We start from the raw sequence: 16299 nt of genomic DNA on the forward strand, positions 1-16299 counted from the left end.
CAGGCTTCAACCACCCCCCCCCCTAAAAAAAAAAAAAAAAACACTTTCCCCCACTTACTCCCACTATGGAGTCATTGCCACGGTGAGGTTTCTTTTTCACCGCACGCGAAATACTGGCCGGGTTCCATCATCTGGTCAGAGGAGACTCTGATGGGAGCCAGAGCTCACGGCATATAACAACTGTCACTCTCGCAAGTGGGACAAGATAGGATCCCTGAGGTACACCAAATCATATAAGCTTCACTACAAATCTGCATGAAAAAAAAAAGCATACCTGCTTGGCTTTGGATTTGCTGATTGTGTCCGAAATTGGCTTTTTCTTTTCTTTTACAGCACTTTTGGAGAACAGTTCCACAAATTCTTCAAAGTCCACAGATGGTTCTTGGATTTGCTCCCATACCAATGAGCCGGCGTGTCTGAAATAAAAATGGAATTTTAGTGATGTAACATTTTCATTCTAAAACAGTAAATAGGACAGAAAGATATTTCCGTAAGTACTTTCTCAGAACTTCTCAAGGGACAATACTACAGAAATTAAACCACATGCAGCCCTGGACCATGACACTACCACCACTACGTTTGACTGTAGACAAGACACAATTAGCTTGCGTCTCACTTAAAATATGTAGCATTGGTGGTCACTATGCCTGGTCTGAATCATTTTCCGCAAGGTTAGAATCCCTATTGCCTCACACGGCATACGGCTGATCTTAATCTAAAGTGGACGTGTTTCCTCTCAATGTTCTCCTGCATGGAGAATAACTCTTTGCCAGCGATGCGTATCTATCTCCATGTTCTTACTTCTTTGCATGAAGTTGAATGCGTGTCCAGTAGAGGGGCTTCATTGGCTTGGGGGGCTCGATCATTGCCTTGGCAGGGGCAGCTTCCTGCATCGTCATGGGGAACATGGGGCCCGGTGGTGGTGGGGGGCCAAGGCCCGGGGGCGGTGGCGGAGGTGGGGGGCCCATCATCCCTGGTGGCGGGGGCGGTGGAGGGGGGCCCGTACCTGGCAGTGGGGGAGGAGGTGGAGCTCCAAAAAAAGGAGGCGGTGGCGGTGGTGGCGGAGGAGGGGGGCATGGTGCTGACCCAGGTAAGGGTGGCGGAGGTGGAGGAGGGGGACAAGGTGCTGACCCAGGTAAGGGTGGCGGAGGTGGGACAGTCTGCTGCTTCTGTTGGCACGTACAGACAAAGCCCACCTCCGCATCCAACTTATCCTTCACCGGTGACGTCTGAACAAACACCTCCTGCGCTCTCACCCCCGAGCCGCCGCCCTCCGCCTTGTCCCCGCTGGCCTGATGACCCTGCAGCACGGCCATCTTCACACGGAGGTCGTGGATGGTCTTCTCCAGCTGTGATATGATGCTGCCTTCATCCTCGGAGGAAGACTGAGCTGACTTCAACCTGCTGGGATCCGACTGTCAAAATAAAAGATAACATTCAAAATTATATTGTTTCAATATTTAATAAGTGATATCTGGACATGTTTTTCCTAAGTTACTTATGTTTATTTTCCACATGAAAAGGGCTAACTAAACTACACATAAGTCAACAAAGTCCATAACGTCTAGACTATCAGACCTCATGGCTCCAGAGGGGATGAGGGGGATACCGAGAGATTTCACCCCAGAGACATGGAGCCTCCTTGGGCCTTAAATGAGGAAAAGAGGGTCGCTTTTACACAGTCTCAAATTCTGTGGTCGCATCAAAAATAATCCTTTTATTTAAAGGTCCCATATCAGGCAAAATGGACTTCGGAATAATGTCCTAGGACTCGAAAAGATGTGAAAAATCTCTTCCACTTGAGCAAAAAGTCGCTCAAGCGCTCCCTTTTGAAGTTGGCTTTCTTCATGACATCATGAAGGAAAAACGTCCGACCTCATAGCATGATTCTGCCTCTGACTGCAAAGGATAAATTTGTTATATATTAGCATGCTGAATGCACGCACCCTTGCTAGCACATGCATGCACTTGATAAAATGAATACATTAATTTGCACCACTATATTTTTGCATGCTAGCTTTTTTATCGCTATTACGTAGCATAGGTTACTTAAGTGGTTGCGTGTTGTGTTGCACACAATCACATATACAGTCAATGTCGTGCTAGGATGCTTGGAGGTATTTACGAGCGGAAAGCACAGATAAAGCCAGTGCATCCCAGCATACGATGCATTGCCATGGTAACCTAAGCCAAAAGGCTATATCAAAGGCTGCCCTTCCTTTTTCCCGGAAGGAAGTAGGGACAATATAAGGATTATTTTAAGATAAGAGTTGGAAATTGGTCAGTTTCCTGCGCTAATATTTGGATGAAAAACATTTTTTTTTGCTACATGTTAAAATAAAGCCTGTGCTAATTATCTATCAGATGTGGATCTGTTAATGTTATGGTTTTCTTCTTCAAATAAGCTAACCTTGCTTGATGCTGCTGTTAATGTAAGCAGTGTAGCTCACATAGCTAGGCTAGTGTCGCTAATGCTAATGTTTGTGTCCTCCATCCTGCTGTTGTATATGATATATGGCATATATTATGTTCTAGTGTGTATGTAAAAACTGGATCAAGTGCAAAATAGCACTTCTTGGAGACACACACTCATTAAAAAACTCATTAGCATTAAAGCTACACACACAAACATGGCGTTTTCCCAGTTGGGCTTGCTAATAGCACTTTTAAATTGTTTATATTGCTACACCACTTTTCCAAAACACTGTTGTGGAAGCTTTGAAATATATTGTACAATATTGTGTGTTGTATTGTACAAAATTGTGTAAATTAAATGTATTTATGTGTGTGAATTTAAATATTTCTTGAATTAAACAAGCAGAGGTAGCTTGTGGTCGTTCTAGCTAGACAAGCCTGACCTCTGGTGGACAAAGTGATAATTGCAGTTAAAATCTCGTTTCAAATTATGTTGGTAAGTTAATAGTCAATACGGAGTGAAGGAGGTAAGTTAATATTTATGCAGAATTAATGCAACACAAGCATCATCCAAATTAGTTTACTATTCTTGCTAACACGCTGTATATGTTGTTTTTTTTTTTTACCTGCGGGTGAGGTGTTGCTCCTGCTGTGGTCTTGGTCTGCAAAGGTGATCTGGAATTCTGCACTCTGGTGGGTGTTCTACCCCCATAAAGCTCCCACAGATGTGAGGACACTGGCAAGCCCACCGTGGCCCAGGTGTACAGCTGCTCCCCCTGCGTGAATTTAAAAGAATAATTACTTTCACCTCCTTTACCACGGCAAACGGTAACATTATGCTATTCATTTCCGGGTGAAGGTTCAGTCGTCTAGCCATATAGCGAACATGCTAGCTAGCTAGCTAGCTCATAAGCTAAACAGCAAGCTAGCTTAACTTTTAGCCAGCTAGTTTCAAACACTATAATCATTAAACACCAATAAATACATGTCAAACCAAACTATCACTATTGCGCTAGTATTAAGCTAGTAGTTTGAGTGAGCTAACAAGCTAAAATGCTAACCCACCATCAAGCTAAACATCTCAAACTTTTAGTTTAGCAAGCAGTTTTCAAATTTAAACTACTAAATCCTCATAAAAAATCAAAACATAAAGAACGACAGGTGGCCACTTTGGTGTTCTGTAAAGGAGATATGCTAAGAATTTATACGAAAAAAATAGCATCTTTGTGATATACTGTAGGTGAAAAAGCATTATTAGTATCAATTTCAATCTTTGCTCTGTTTCTCCATTTTTGCTGCTTTTTTATTTTCCAAATTAAATAATCTTCATATATTTTATTTTCATAATTGTATTATTATGTATAATATATAGTGTATTAATATTATATAATATAATATGACTTACAAAAATATTTTGAAAATATTTCTGCCTTAGGTTACTCAAATGAAGTTATTTTTCCTCATAATATTACATTATTATTTTCATATTCATTTCAATCTTTGCTTTGTTTTTCCATTTTTGCTGCTTCTTTATTTTCCAAATATTTCACCTTTCTTAAATAATCTTCATATAGTTTTTCATAATTTTTATTAGTTTTTATGTATAATATATAGTATAATAATATATTATATAATATAATATGACTTACAAAAATATTTTGAAAATATTTCTGCCTTAGGTTATTCAAATTAAGTTATTTTTCCTCATTATATTATGGCAAAAAGGGAGTTTTGAATTTTTTCCCCCTTTTTTCCTGGGGAAGATCACGCTGCCTGCATGGAGGCACGTGTGTAGCTGTTACATAACATGGTCAGCAGATGGTCTACGCAAGCATTGCTGATTGGGACTGTGTGTGTGTGTGTGTGTGTGTGTGTGTGAGAGAGAGAGAGAGAGTGGGTGTTTGCAGACTTTTAATCCACTCATGTGTGCATAAACCACCAACATGGACCACTGTCTCCTTTTGTGTAAGAAGAATGCACCACACACAGACGACTTGACATTAAAAGGGAAATAGTGTGCATGGTTGTGGTCTTTGTGTATGCTGATGTTGTGTTTTAGATGCTGTTCATGTGGGGGAAGTGCATGCGTGTAACGTGTACAGTATTTTGCATGAGGGATAAAGGATAAACAACACACTCACTCACTAGCCGCAAGCAACAATGTGACCACAACAAGCTTAAGCGTTTGCATGCCAACGTTCTAATATTCCTGCCAGGGTGAAAATTAAAAAGCCAAAATCATGAAGTCATTTGTTGGTTTTGCATTGCAGAAGTGAAGAGATTGAAGTTGCGGGGGGCAGGGGGGGGCAAAACTTTTCTGATAATTGCTTTTAGAAAAAATCTGACAAAGTGTAAATGATAAATTAAAGGTTTGTACACAAAAGTGTAGAACTGAAAAGTTTAATTTATGAAGCAGTTATTCTTAAATATTGTAGAATTTTTTTTTATGTTCTAAAAAAAATAACGTTGCAAGGACAATTTGAGAAAATGAGTGTAGAAAATTTCTGAAAAGGTTTTAGAACATTTCTGAACAGAGTAAAAAGTTTAGAATGTTAAAAATTTTTTTAGGCAATTTCAGAAAAACATCTGAAAATGTTTTAGAAAAATTCTGACAAGTGTAAAATAAATTCTAGGAAAATTTTCTACAAATAGTGTAGACAATTTTTTAAGATGTTATAGAAAAATGTTCATGGAAGGTATGGAAAATTTCCAAAAAAGTTATTCATGAAAATTTCCAAGAAGAAAATTCTAGAAAAACTATAGACATTTTATTTAAAAAATACAAATCTGTATATAATTTCAGAAAAAAACATCTGAAAATGTATTAGAAAAATTCTGACAAGTGTAAAATAAATTCAGAAAAAAATTATAAAATTTAAACATAAGTGTCAAAAATTTCTGAACAAGTTACAGAAAAATTCTCAAGAAAATTTTAGACTTATGTTGAAAGTGTTTGAGAGAAAGAGACATCTGGTGGTATGAAATTGTATGAAATGTCCTTGTTCTCATATTTTTTTGATTTGTTTATAATGCAAATTCCCTGTGAAAGGCTAACCTAAAGTTCCTCAAAATGTAGAATCCGAAATGTTTATATTATCATTCATGTCACAGCACATATCGTCGTTGTATGGTGAATTATTTGTATTACTTACATTGAACGTTGGCTTGGTGTCACCGCTGTTGTCACTGAAGGGATGCAGCAGACCTTGAGTCAACATCCTCTGACACATTTCCTTGGCCTGCTCCTCCGAGGAGCCGTCCTCCTGACTCATACACAACCTGTCCACCAGAGAGCGTCCTGTAAACACACCAACACATCACTGACGTCACTTTCCAACTGTTTAAACATTTGGTTCGTGCTAATGAAACACCTGCACACTTCCTTCCTTATGAGGTGATGGTGTTAATTATGCAGATCCGGTTCATCACCATCCTACAGAAATGGAACGCTTATAGCTGCGTAGACCAATTTTAGTGTTATAAAAATACTATTAAAAATCATCTGTATGCTTGATTGTGACAGCATTCTTATTATTAGAGTAATATTTGGCTCGGGTTGAATTACAACAGCGTCAGTTGATGCTCCTGGAAAAGCCGTGGCAAATTGTTTGGGCTTTCCTTTCACTGCCATTTCTTCTCTCCTCAGGGCTGCATGTGACCTGGAAAACTGTCCAAATTCAGCAGCATCACGTGCAGGCAAAGAATGGCCAGACAAATCCTCACACACTCTCTCTGGATGCTTGATGTGGTACGCCTAAATCCGACTCATGCACCCTAGCAAAAGGGGAAAAATATACTTATATTTTAATAGAGATGTCCGATATTGTCCAACTCTCAGTTTCTGATACCGATATCAGCAAATAATACCGATATGTGCGACATGACATAGCTCCTGTGGTGGAATGAACACCTATGTTGTATACAATATATATATTTTCAATATTGGTTTTCATGATAATTATATTTTTCATGACATTTATGATATTATTATGATTATATTATTTAATAATAATTGACAGTTACTATGGTACCCATTATGGTACTTCGGTACGAGGTGCATTACTTAAAAATAAATAAAAATAAACAACTTAAATTTCTATTATGAAAGCAGGAAGTGAACAAATGTAACAGTTACTGATTGTAAAAGTACCAGATGGAGGGGTAGGATTTAATAAGCTTTGCTTCTTCCTACTCCTTTTGGACATGTGGAACTGTGAACTGATTATGTGATGCATTCAATTGTAATCTGATGCATGTTCAAATGAAATTAAACCATTACCATAATTTTTCTGCTGATATCAGGCCGATAATTATCTGACATCCCAAATGTTTACACGATTTTATGAACAGGAAGATAAATGACCGGACACAGTTGTATTTATTTGTATGTATTGACAGCTACAAATGAACTAAAAATGTAAACACGCTTTCATAGTAGCAGAACATTTGAATCACACTTTAAATGACTTGCACGGCTGTCGATACGTTCAGGTTATAATAAAGTTATCAGGAGTATCAGACTCTGGGGGGGACACTATTGTGCTTCATAACAGGGAATGCCATAATGCTGTGAATGTAACCTAATATTTTGATATATCATTATTACAAAAATTATTTTTATGTCCCACCTGATGAAATGTAAACTGATGTCATGTCATGACTCATACTTATCATGAGGATAAACTGTCACTTTGCTTTAGCATCCCCCAGTGGTGCATTCTGGGTACATGTGTATATGTGTGTGTGTTTTAGTGTCATCGTGGTCGTCATTTTGTGGGACAGACCGATACAGACAATGGCGGGCAGCTGAGCTCATCAAATGAAGCAAGGATCGGAACAAGGTAGCATTGTTTTAGGAGACACAGGCCTTATTAAAGACTCCTTCATAGGGAGCTTACACTGTTTCCTTTCTGCTTCACTGCTCATTTTCCTGCAGTGAACCGCTTCATAATGTGATGATCACATTTTTTTTTCGTAATATAATTGCATAAGGGAGTCTGAGTCAGATAAAAAAAATAATAATTCTCCAGTAAATTTAATGTAAAATTACATAAAAAGTAAAGCACATTATTACACTCACCCCATGATGACATATTACCCGTATAAAGAGGCACCAGAAGTCTTCAGGGGAGGTGCATAAATTGAAAAAATAAATAAATATTTTTTTTAACCTGCTAAACTTCATATATGTATAAAAAGGTCAAATAAATACATTTTTAGCTCCTACAGTGAGTTTAAAGTGGTCATAATTTCAGTAGTCAGGCATATCTAAATATATAATATCTATAATAACACATGATGTGATATATATATATCACTATATTGACACTTACTATGGTACCCTTTATGTATGGTCATATCACCTCGTACTTCGGTATGAGGTGCCTTATTAAAAAAAAATAAAAAAAAAATAACAGAAAGCAGGAAGTGAACAAATGTAACAGTTACTGATTGTAAAAGTACCAGATGGAGGGGTAGGATTTAATAAGCTTTGCTTCTTCCTACTCCTTTTGGACATGTGGAAGTGTGAACTGATTATGGGATGCATTCAATTGTAATCTGATGCATGTTCAAATGAAATTAAACCATTACCATGACCATGATACTATCTACCCTTCTTCCAAGAGTGTTTACAGTGCCTGCTATTAAATTGTCAATAACATACAGTATAGTTCCCCAACTGGTATTTCTACAGGTTACTATACACAAATACGCTTCCTTATGCGTACTTCCTGTCAGACACGCCTCCTCATGCTTCTTCATTCACTCACTCACATTCAACAGCCAATAGGCCCCGCCTACTTGGTTCCTCGAGTACCTCCTAGTCTCTCAAAGCTGAACCAGAAACACTAACAAGACTAGACATACAGTACTTCATCACGACTCACCTGAGAAGATGTCCAGGTAAGATGCTGTTGCCCTGGAGGACCTGGAGTGTCCATACTGGGCCCTCCTGGAACCCAGCGTCCAGTAAGCCCCACCAGCGCCACCCTTCTCGGACGTCTCCTGCTCCGAGAACTCAGCTCCAGTTCCATCTTGTCCGGTGGACCAGTCGGCAGAGGTGCCGAGCGGCCCTGCGATGGAGCTGGACCTCTGCTTGCGTCCCCGGCCTCCCTGGGCGTCGCCTGGTTCGGCTGGGTCTATTCTCCTGGGCACGCAGGGGCTGGTGAGGGGGGATGCAATAGGAGAGGTGAGTTGCCTGGTGGTGGTCTTCACGTAGGAGGGGTGCACTGGGGGGTAGAGTTTAACAGTGGACGGGGAAATAGTGGAAGCTGGTCTCGGCTGAGAAGCAGACGGACTCTCGGTCGGAAGCTGGCTTATTGATAAACTGTTCTTCTTCCGAAGGGACAGGAAGTCCTGTCTGCAGTCATCCTCCACTGGCGCCATGAACAGATCCGTACTGCTTGCGCTTTTGTGAGGACTAGCACCCACAGGTTCCACCCGAACGCATGGCACGCCCGGGTATTTGCTTTGAGATGCCCAGTTTTCTTGACCGGCGTCGTCCTCGGCGCTCTCGTAGGAAGTAGTGGTGGTCAACGTGTCCGGGAAGCTGTAGGTGCTGTTGGTTTTTGGGAAGAGGCTTCCACTGCTCCTCTCAGTGTCCGGCACCGACGACGGTCCACTTTCACTCAGCGATCCAGGCACTGATGAATCTCTTGACATCGGCGTGCTCTCCGATGTGTTCTTCTGAGAGTCCTTGTCAAAGCTGAAAGCCTGATGGGATAGGAGCTTGGTTTGGCCTCCTTGGAAGGTGGACCCCTGAGTCAGAACTCCGTCACCCGATTGGATCTTCATGGCTTGCTGGATGTCAGACAACAGATCCTCGTTGTCAGCTGGTGCAGAGTGAAAACTGTAGAGGTCTACATCCGATCCAGAGCTGGTCTTTCGGCACATGTCATCCAGGATGGATTGCTGGCTTCCTACGGTCAAGCGGCTTAGCTCACTTTCCGACAACATTCCCATCTCGTCAGCTGACAGGCTGGCTCCTTTCTTAAGGCCTGCATTTCCTGACCTCTCGTCCTCCAGCAAGTCATCCTTGGACAAAGCCTTGGCCTTGGAACTTTTCCTGATCTTCATCCCGGAGAAAACAGAAACCTTGGAATCTGACTTGGATTTCTTTTGCTCCCCACCTGCTTTGCTCGCCTTGTTGGATTTTTTGGATTTCTTATCCACTTCTCCGGAGTCGCACCCGCCATCCTTTCCCCCTCCGCCGTTACCTCCTTTCTTCTGCTTGGCCTCCTGGTTGCCCATGCTCCGGAGCAGGCGCACACCCCTGGCTATGAGGCCGTGCTGCTGGGGTCGAGGCTGGCCATGACTCCGGGGATCCTCCCGGGATCCTCTGCTTAATCCCGTCTGCTTCCCCGGCAGAGCTGGAGGCAGCTGTGAGGATGATGCTGATGCTGAGAGGAGGCGGAGACTGGCGGTGACAGCCTCGGCCTCGCTGCCGTTCACTCCTCTCTCTCCACCCCTCCCTGTCAGGGGTCTCCTCTCTTTTTGCCCCTCCCTCTTATCCCCGCCTGCTCCCGTCCAGTCAGATCTGTTGCATAACGGGCTGCTGTTGGAGCGAGCGAGTCGCTGATCCCTGGCAGGGGAATGCTTGGGATGCTCAGAAAGGATCTGAACATGGGGCTGAGATTGTTGTTGTCGACGCAGGACGTTGGTGGCGCTGCTTTTCCTCCTGTCCTTGAAGGTGCTGGTGAAGAAACTCTCCTTCAGAAAGGGCACTTGGGTCTCCACCGTCTTAATAGTGTGCATGGTGACCGGTGTGGTGTCATCCAGGGGGGAGGACGACCGAAGCGGGCTGAAGGAACACAAGTTTAGATAAATGAGTTTATTGTCAGACACCCTGGACTGGTGGCCAGCCAATCACAGGGCACATATAGACAAACAACCATTCACACTCACATTCATACCTATGGACAATTTGGAGTCGCTAATTAACCTAAGTTGAAATATTAAAGAAGTTGCCATAAAGTTGTAATATAATGATAAACCAACTAAATCTAGAATTACAGTAGCTTTGGGAATGTTAAATATTAAAGAAATATTATGGGAACAAAGTCCAAATATTAGAAGAAGAACATGTAGTACGAAGATTCATTCATTCATTTTCTACCACACACTGCCTCACGAGGGTCACGGGGGTTGCTGGAGCCTATCCCAGCTGTCTTTGAACAAGAGGCGGGGTACACCCTGGACTGGTGGCCAGCCAATCACAGGGCACATATAGACAAACAACCATTCACACTCACATTCATACCTATGGACAATTTGGAGTCGCCAATTAACCTAGCATGTTTTTGGAATGTGGGAGGAAACCGGAGTACCCGGAGAAAACCCACACAGAGATGGCCGAGAGTGGGATTGAACTCAGGTCTCCTAGCTGTGAGGTCTGCGCGCCAACCACTCGACCACCGTGCAGCGATCTCAATTGTTATTTCTCAAAAAACATATACCATACAATTTAAATAATACTATTAATAACTCTATTATTTATTATTTTGTGGGGATTTTTCTTCCACACGATTGAATAATAATATTTTAACTCTTATTTCCAAATGTAAAAAAAAAACAAACAGATGAGAAGTAGTGATTTATTTATGATTTGTTGTTAACTGACACACCAGAAACATATTTGAACTGCACAAGAAAATATGATTGAAACATTAATCTGCCATTAGTGTAAAACCAGTGCTTATTGAAGAATATCTGACGGTAAAATCATCCAATTTATGTTATTTAGATGTCAGCTGACACATCCAAAACCACATAAATCCAAATAACTGCTACTTGTTGGCACATTTTCACTAAATATTTGGCACAATTGATTCATATACTTGATGCAGTAGGGAAATTACGTCTTTGGGTGTGGTGCAGGAAAACCAAAGTATTACTACTCATCCTTTCAGTGTTTTTTTTTAGCACGAATTCAAGCAAAACATCTACAGAGATGATAAATAAAACATAAACACTCCCAAAGTATCATTGTCAGATTTACACGAGAAAGTCAACTCTAAAAGTTTGGACACTCCAACAACACTCCTGATTGACGCTTATTTTTCAGCACATCCAAGCATGTGGTCAACTTACTTATATATCAGATGAAAGACACATGAAATAAAAATTCATAAGAAAGGAGAGAACTTGCCTGAATGCAGTGAACGGAGTGAAGACAACCAGACAAACAAATGTTTGTCCTCTTCTAGGAGGCGCTCCTCTGCCATGGGTCACATGAAGTTGGTATTTGCTTCATCACATGTCTGCCGTCATCATCATCATCATCTGTCCCTGCAGCAGGAAGCCCCCCCCCCCTAAATCCGCACTTGGACTTGTCACAAGTACTATTTATTGTATTTGTCCTTTTCACACCGTTGGTGGAGTGTTACATTGCAAAAGGGTGGTGATATATGTCATATGTCATATGTCATGGCCGACATAAAGCGATAAGCCGCATTGACAAAGTGTGTCAATCACAGCCTGCTGTCTCCTTTTAAAGGACAACCCCCAAATTAGGACACAAGTGGCAGGTGTGTTCTCTCGGCTGACAGCAAACAAAGCAATCATGCTGATCAATGAATTAACATATTAACCATATATGCAAACCTAGGCCCATTATGAACATAGTATGTCATATGGCACATTTTACAATTACAATTAAACAACAAAAAAGGAAACAATGGATAAAAAGACATAACATTAAATTTGTCTTATATATATATATATATATATATATATTTTTTTTTTTTTACACTACGACCATTTTGTCATAGTGACCATATTTTTAACAAAACAAAACAAGAAAATATATATATATATGCTGAAAAATCTAATGATGTGGTGACCATTTTTTTAAACAAAATACTCAGATGCTTTACAGAAAAAATAGAGTTGAATAAAAGCAAGTAAACAGAGTAAAAGATACATTAAAATACAACATTCATTCGTTTATACACAGCTAAAACATGGGTAAAAGTATATATATATATGTACTATATATATATATATAGATAGATAGATAGATAGATATAGCTAGATAGATAGATACACACATATATTTATATATATACATATTTTTTTAACTTGTTTAAAAATATGGTCACCTTTTTAAAAAATAAAATAAAAAAATTATATAATATATATATTTTTTGATTTAATATTTTTTTAAAATCTCTCTCTATATATCTATATATATATATATAATATATATATATATATATAATATATATATATATAAATATATACATATTTTTATGAAAATAAAAGTAAATGAAGTCTTTGTACCAGTCATTATATTGTCAAAATGAGGCGACAGATCATCTTTGACTGTTTATTGACTTAAAATGATTGGCATACTTTAACGTAACAAAACAAAACAAACTTGTGTTCACCATGTTTACATTCCCAGTACTTATGACCAAAATGTTCTTCATAAAAGTCTTTGTGATGGGTGCATATCAAATACCAAGTGACAAAATGGTTTGAACATCTTTTTTTTTGCACACAGTACATAAACAGTAGAAGGGCAGCTGTCAATTGTACAATACTCAAAAGTATACACTGTATTTTAAAGATGGCAGCTGTCAATCAAAATGTCCCTTATCAGATTTTAAAAAGTTTCAAATGCTGTACCGTAATCAGCCACTAGAGGGTAGAAGAGAACTGTAGTCTTAAAGTTGACCATTTTTATAAACAATCTTCAGTGCGAATTTAAATGAATTATGTGCAGTAAAGTAAACCAGAAACGTAATAACAATTCCCCGCCCTGTTTAATCACTAGTATAGTTTATTAAATAATGTGACACTGGTTTCACTTAGGCTGAACGGGCTGGTGAGAACTGTAGGTCCCTCTGTCGCCACAAGAGGCCGCTGTTGCTCCAGCCAAATAACAACTGTACTCTTCATTCAATTAACACCGTTTTGTCGTAGACATCAACGGTAGTGTCAACACAAATTGACATTTTAGTGTGTGGGTCAGAAAAGTACACATAACAGAATACCATCATTGTATATTCACAACTGCGTACAGGAAAAAGTACAAGAACACAACCAAGACTCGTCGTCACATTGAACACAGGAGCAGTTCACTGACGGTGCGGAATATTCACAACTCATATTCATCATTTGAAGACTGGCTCAAAAGGTTCAAGAATATTAATTGAAAAAAAAAATAGCACAAAAAATAAAAAAAATTCTGCACAAATGTAGAATATTTTATACCCCATAAAACACAACTTGTACCGAAGCAGGAAGGCAATGTACAGGAGATGTGATGGTCAGTGAACACAACACAGTTATAGTTCTTTCATTCACACCAAGTTGTGTTTAAAAGCACTCTGCACGTTACAAATGTAGCTAGCGACAAAAAGAGGAAAGATTTAATTGTGTGACAACCGTTTAGCCTCCTTCAGTCAATTGCACTTAAATACTTCACCCGCCGACAAGTTCCGTTGAAAGCCCTTTTCTAGAACACATGAACTGGACTGGTCCTCCAAGACAAAATGTTCTTGTGGAGCACCTGTAGCATAAACATGGACGTACATCCAAACTTGCTATGGTGGACGAGACTCTTTAAGGAAGCCTCTTGCTTTCATTCCATCGTCAACATCTTTTTTTTTTTTACGTGGACTCCCTGGGAATCCTCCTATGGAAGATCACTGACTGCCTCTGCTGGAACTGCTGCTTCCTTCGCCTTTTCTGGTCCCAGCGGCACAGCAGTATCATCTTGAAGGTGGTGCGGAAGGTCTTGTTGCACAGGGCGTAGCACATGGGATTGACCGTGCTGTTGACGTAGCATAGCCAGTAGCCAACCGCCCATATCGTGTCCGGGATGCAGCCCTTGCAGAAGGCGTTGATGAGGACCATGATGTTGTACGGCGTCCACGTGATGATGAATGCAAAGAGGATGGCACTGAGGGTCTGGGCGGCTTTCTTCTCCTTCACTAAGGACATGCGTTTCCTCTTGGAGATCTGAGTCCGAGCTCTAGCGGCGAAACGCTTAGCAAGAGCAGCCTCCTTGAAGGACATGGGGACAGTGGGGGATTTGGTGGCGGCGCCGCCGGTAGTCATGGTGGGGTCGGTGGACGTGGTTGCCGCCCCATCCGCAGAGTTATGCGTCGCCTGAATAGCCGGCATGGATTGAATCTTGCGGGAACAAAAGCGTTGGTGGTAGCTGTTTTCTGCATTGGGACTAGTTCTGTCGAGGTTGTCTTCCGCCCCTTTAAGTGGGTCCTGTTCTGAGGCTTCATCCAGGTCTTCACAGGAAGTGAGCTGGGAATCGACAGCAGCTTTGATACCAGGAAGGCTGAGAACGATGGAGAAGATAGTATGGCCGTCTCTACCGCTGCAGTCTTCATCGTCAGATGACCCGGACTGTTCAAGTGAGACTGCATTGTCGTTGTTGTTCCAGCTGTCGCTACTGCTCTGATCCGGATCGCCCTCGCCGTGTCGGATACTACCAGGTCTCCAGGATCTAACCCCGGACCAGCAATGGAGCCGACTGACAAGCTCCCGACAGGCGCTTCTTCTTTGGGACAATCTGGTCAGCTCATAGCTGCTGCAGCTTCTGGAGCTGCCAGTTTGACGTGCAAAACGGGCTCTGTCCACACCGCCGTTCTTCGCCGCTATCCCACCACCACGAGCCCCCGAACCCTGCAGTCCTGCTAACTCTTTGGAGCGGTTCTCCGTCTCCTTATAGATGCGCCAATAAAGGACGCTCATAATGGTGACAGGAAGGTAGAAAGCCGCCATGGCAGTGCAGAATGTGATGGTGGGTTGCTGGAGGAATTGAATGTAGCATTTATCTGGCGGCACCGTCCTTTGGCCTTCAAAGTACTGCCACAAGAGGATGGCGGGTGCCCACAGAACCAGGGACACAAACCAGGCCAATCCGATCATGATCCCGGCTCGCTTTGTCGTTCGTTTAGCCCGATAAGTCAGAGGCCTGGTTACGGAAAAGTAGCGGTCAAAGCTAATGACCAGAAGGTTCATCACTGATGCGTTGCTGGCGACATAGTCGATAGCCAGCCACAGGTCGCAGGCCCAATTCCCCAATGCCCAGTAGCCCATCACGAGATAGGCCGTGTAGAGGTTCATCGAGATCACCCCAATGATGAGGTCGGCCACGGCCAAACTCAGCAGGAAGTAGTTATTCACGGTCTTTAGCTGACGGTTCACCTTGAAGGACACCACCACCAGGATGTTCCCAATGATGGTGACCAGGGAGAGCATCCCTGTCAGCAGCACGATGAGGACCACCTGCCACACGGTGTGCCCACCCAAAGGATCCGGAGCGGACGTTTCATTGCCAGGCTGTAATCCCGAGGTGACGTTGAAGAGGGAAACGACGGAGGAGGAGTTGTCACCCAGGGCGTTCAGGTGGACAACCAACCAGGATAATGTTCCTGCTTGGTGGAGAGCGTTGGATTGTGGGTGAGATCCCGCAGAGGGTGGCAAGGTTTCGGGAATCAGGAAGAGACCAGGGTTTGTGCTGTTGGAGGTCATTGTTATGTCCGGGCATATTCTAAAAAGAGAGAAACGGTGCAAAGGGACAGAGAAATTGGTTAGACAACATGTCTTCACATGTCTGTCAAATGGAAAGCAGTTTTACTTTATTTTGGTTTTATGATACTGTGGTCAACTTCCTTGTATGCATGCCTGACAGTTAATAACGTTTCTTAAAGCATTGCCTGTACACTATACCTATATAAACTCTTTCAAAATGACAGCGAGGGAGCATTTGCTTTGTTTTACTTTTATTTAGTTATATTTTACAGCGGGCAAATTCTTTTTACGCTTTGTACTACTTGTTGTCTTGGAGAACCTATTAAAGGCCAGTAGATTACTTTATTGCTCGGTAATCACCATCCTGCCTCCCTTTCATCACAT

General features: G+C 41.6%; 2 protein-coding genes across 4 annotated transcripts in view; both read right to left on the reverse strand.

Annotated features, from left to right (window-relative positions):
• fmn2a (formin 2a) overlaps positions 1-11717 on the reverse strand; it is a 43440-nt gene extending 31723 nt beyond the window's left edge. For both annotated transcript variants that reach the window (XM_058059004.2, XM_078787433.1), the window contains exons 1-6: positions 11564-11717; positions 8304-10216; positions 5568-5713; positions 3042-3191; positions 802-1415; positions 275-416 (exon numbers count right to left, since the gene is read on the reverse strand). In XM_058059004.2, the coding sequence (XP_057914987.2) occupies positions 275-416; positions 802-1415; positions 3042-3191; positions 5568-5713; positions 8304-10170 (2919 nt within the window). In that variant the 5' untranslated portion in view covers positions 10171-10216; positions 11564-11717. The remainder of the gene's footprint in view (positions 1-274; positions 417-801; positions 1416-3041; positions 3192-5567; positions 5714-8303; positions 10217-11563) is intronic.
• Positions 11718-12738: 1021 nt separating this feature from the next.
• chrm3a (cholinergic receptor, muscarinic 3a) overlaps positions 12739-16299 on the reverse strand; it is an 88443-nt gene continuing 84882 nt past the window's right edge. For both annotated transcript variants that reach the window (XM_078787435.1, XM_078787434.1), the window contains one exon: positions 12739-15934. In XM_078787435.1, the coding sequence (XP_078643561.1) occupies positions 14032-15915 (1884 nt within the window). In that variant the 5' untranslated portion in view covers positions 15916-15934 and the 3' untranslated portion in view covers positions 12739-14031. The remainder of the gene's footprint in view (positions 15935-16299) is intronic.

The sequence above is a fragment of the Doryrhamphus excisus genome, linkage group LG20, assembly GCF_037039965.1.
Source record: "Doryrhamphus excisus strain RoL-2023G ecotype Guam linkage group LG20, RoL_Dexc_Guam_v1.1, whole genome shotgun sequence".
Classification (NCBI taxonomy): Eukaryota; Metazoa; Chordata; class Actinopteri; order Syngnathiformes; family Syngnathidae; genus Doryrhamphus; species Doryrhamphus excisus.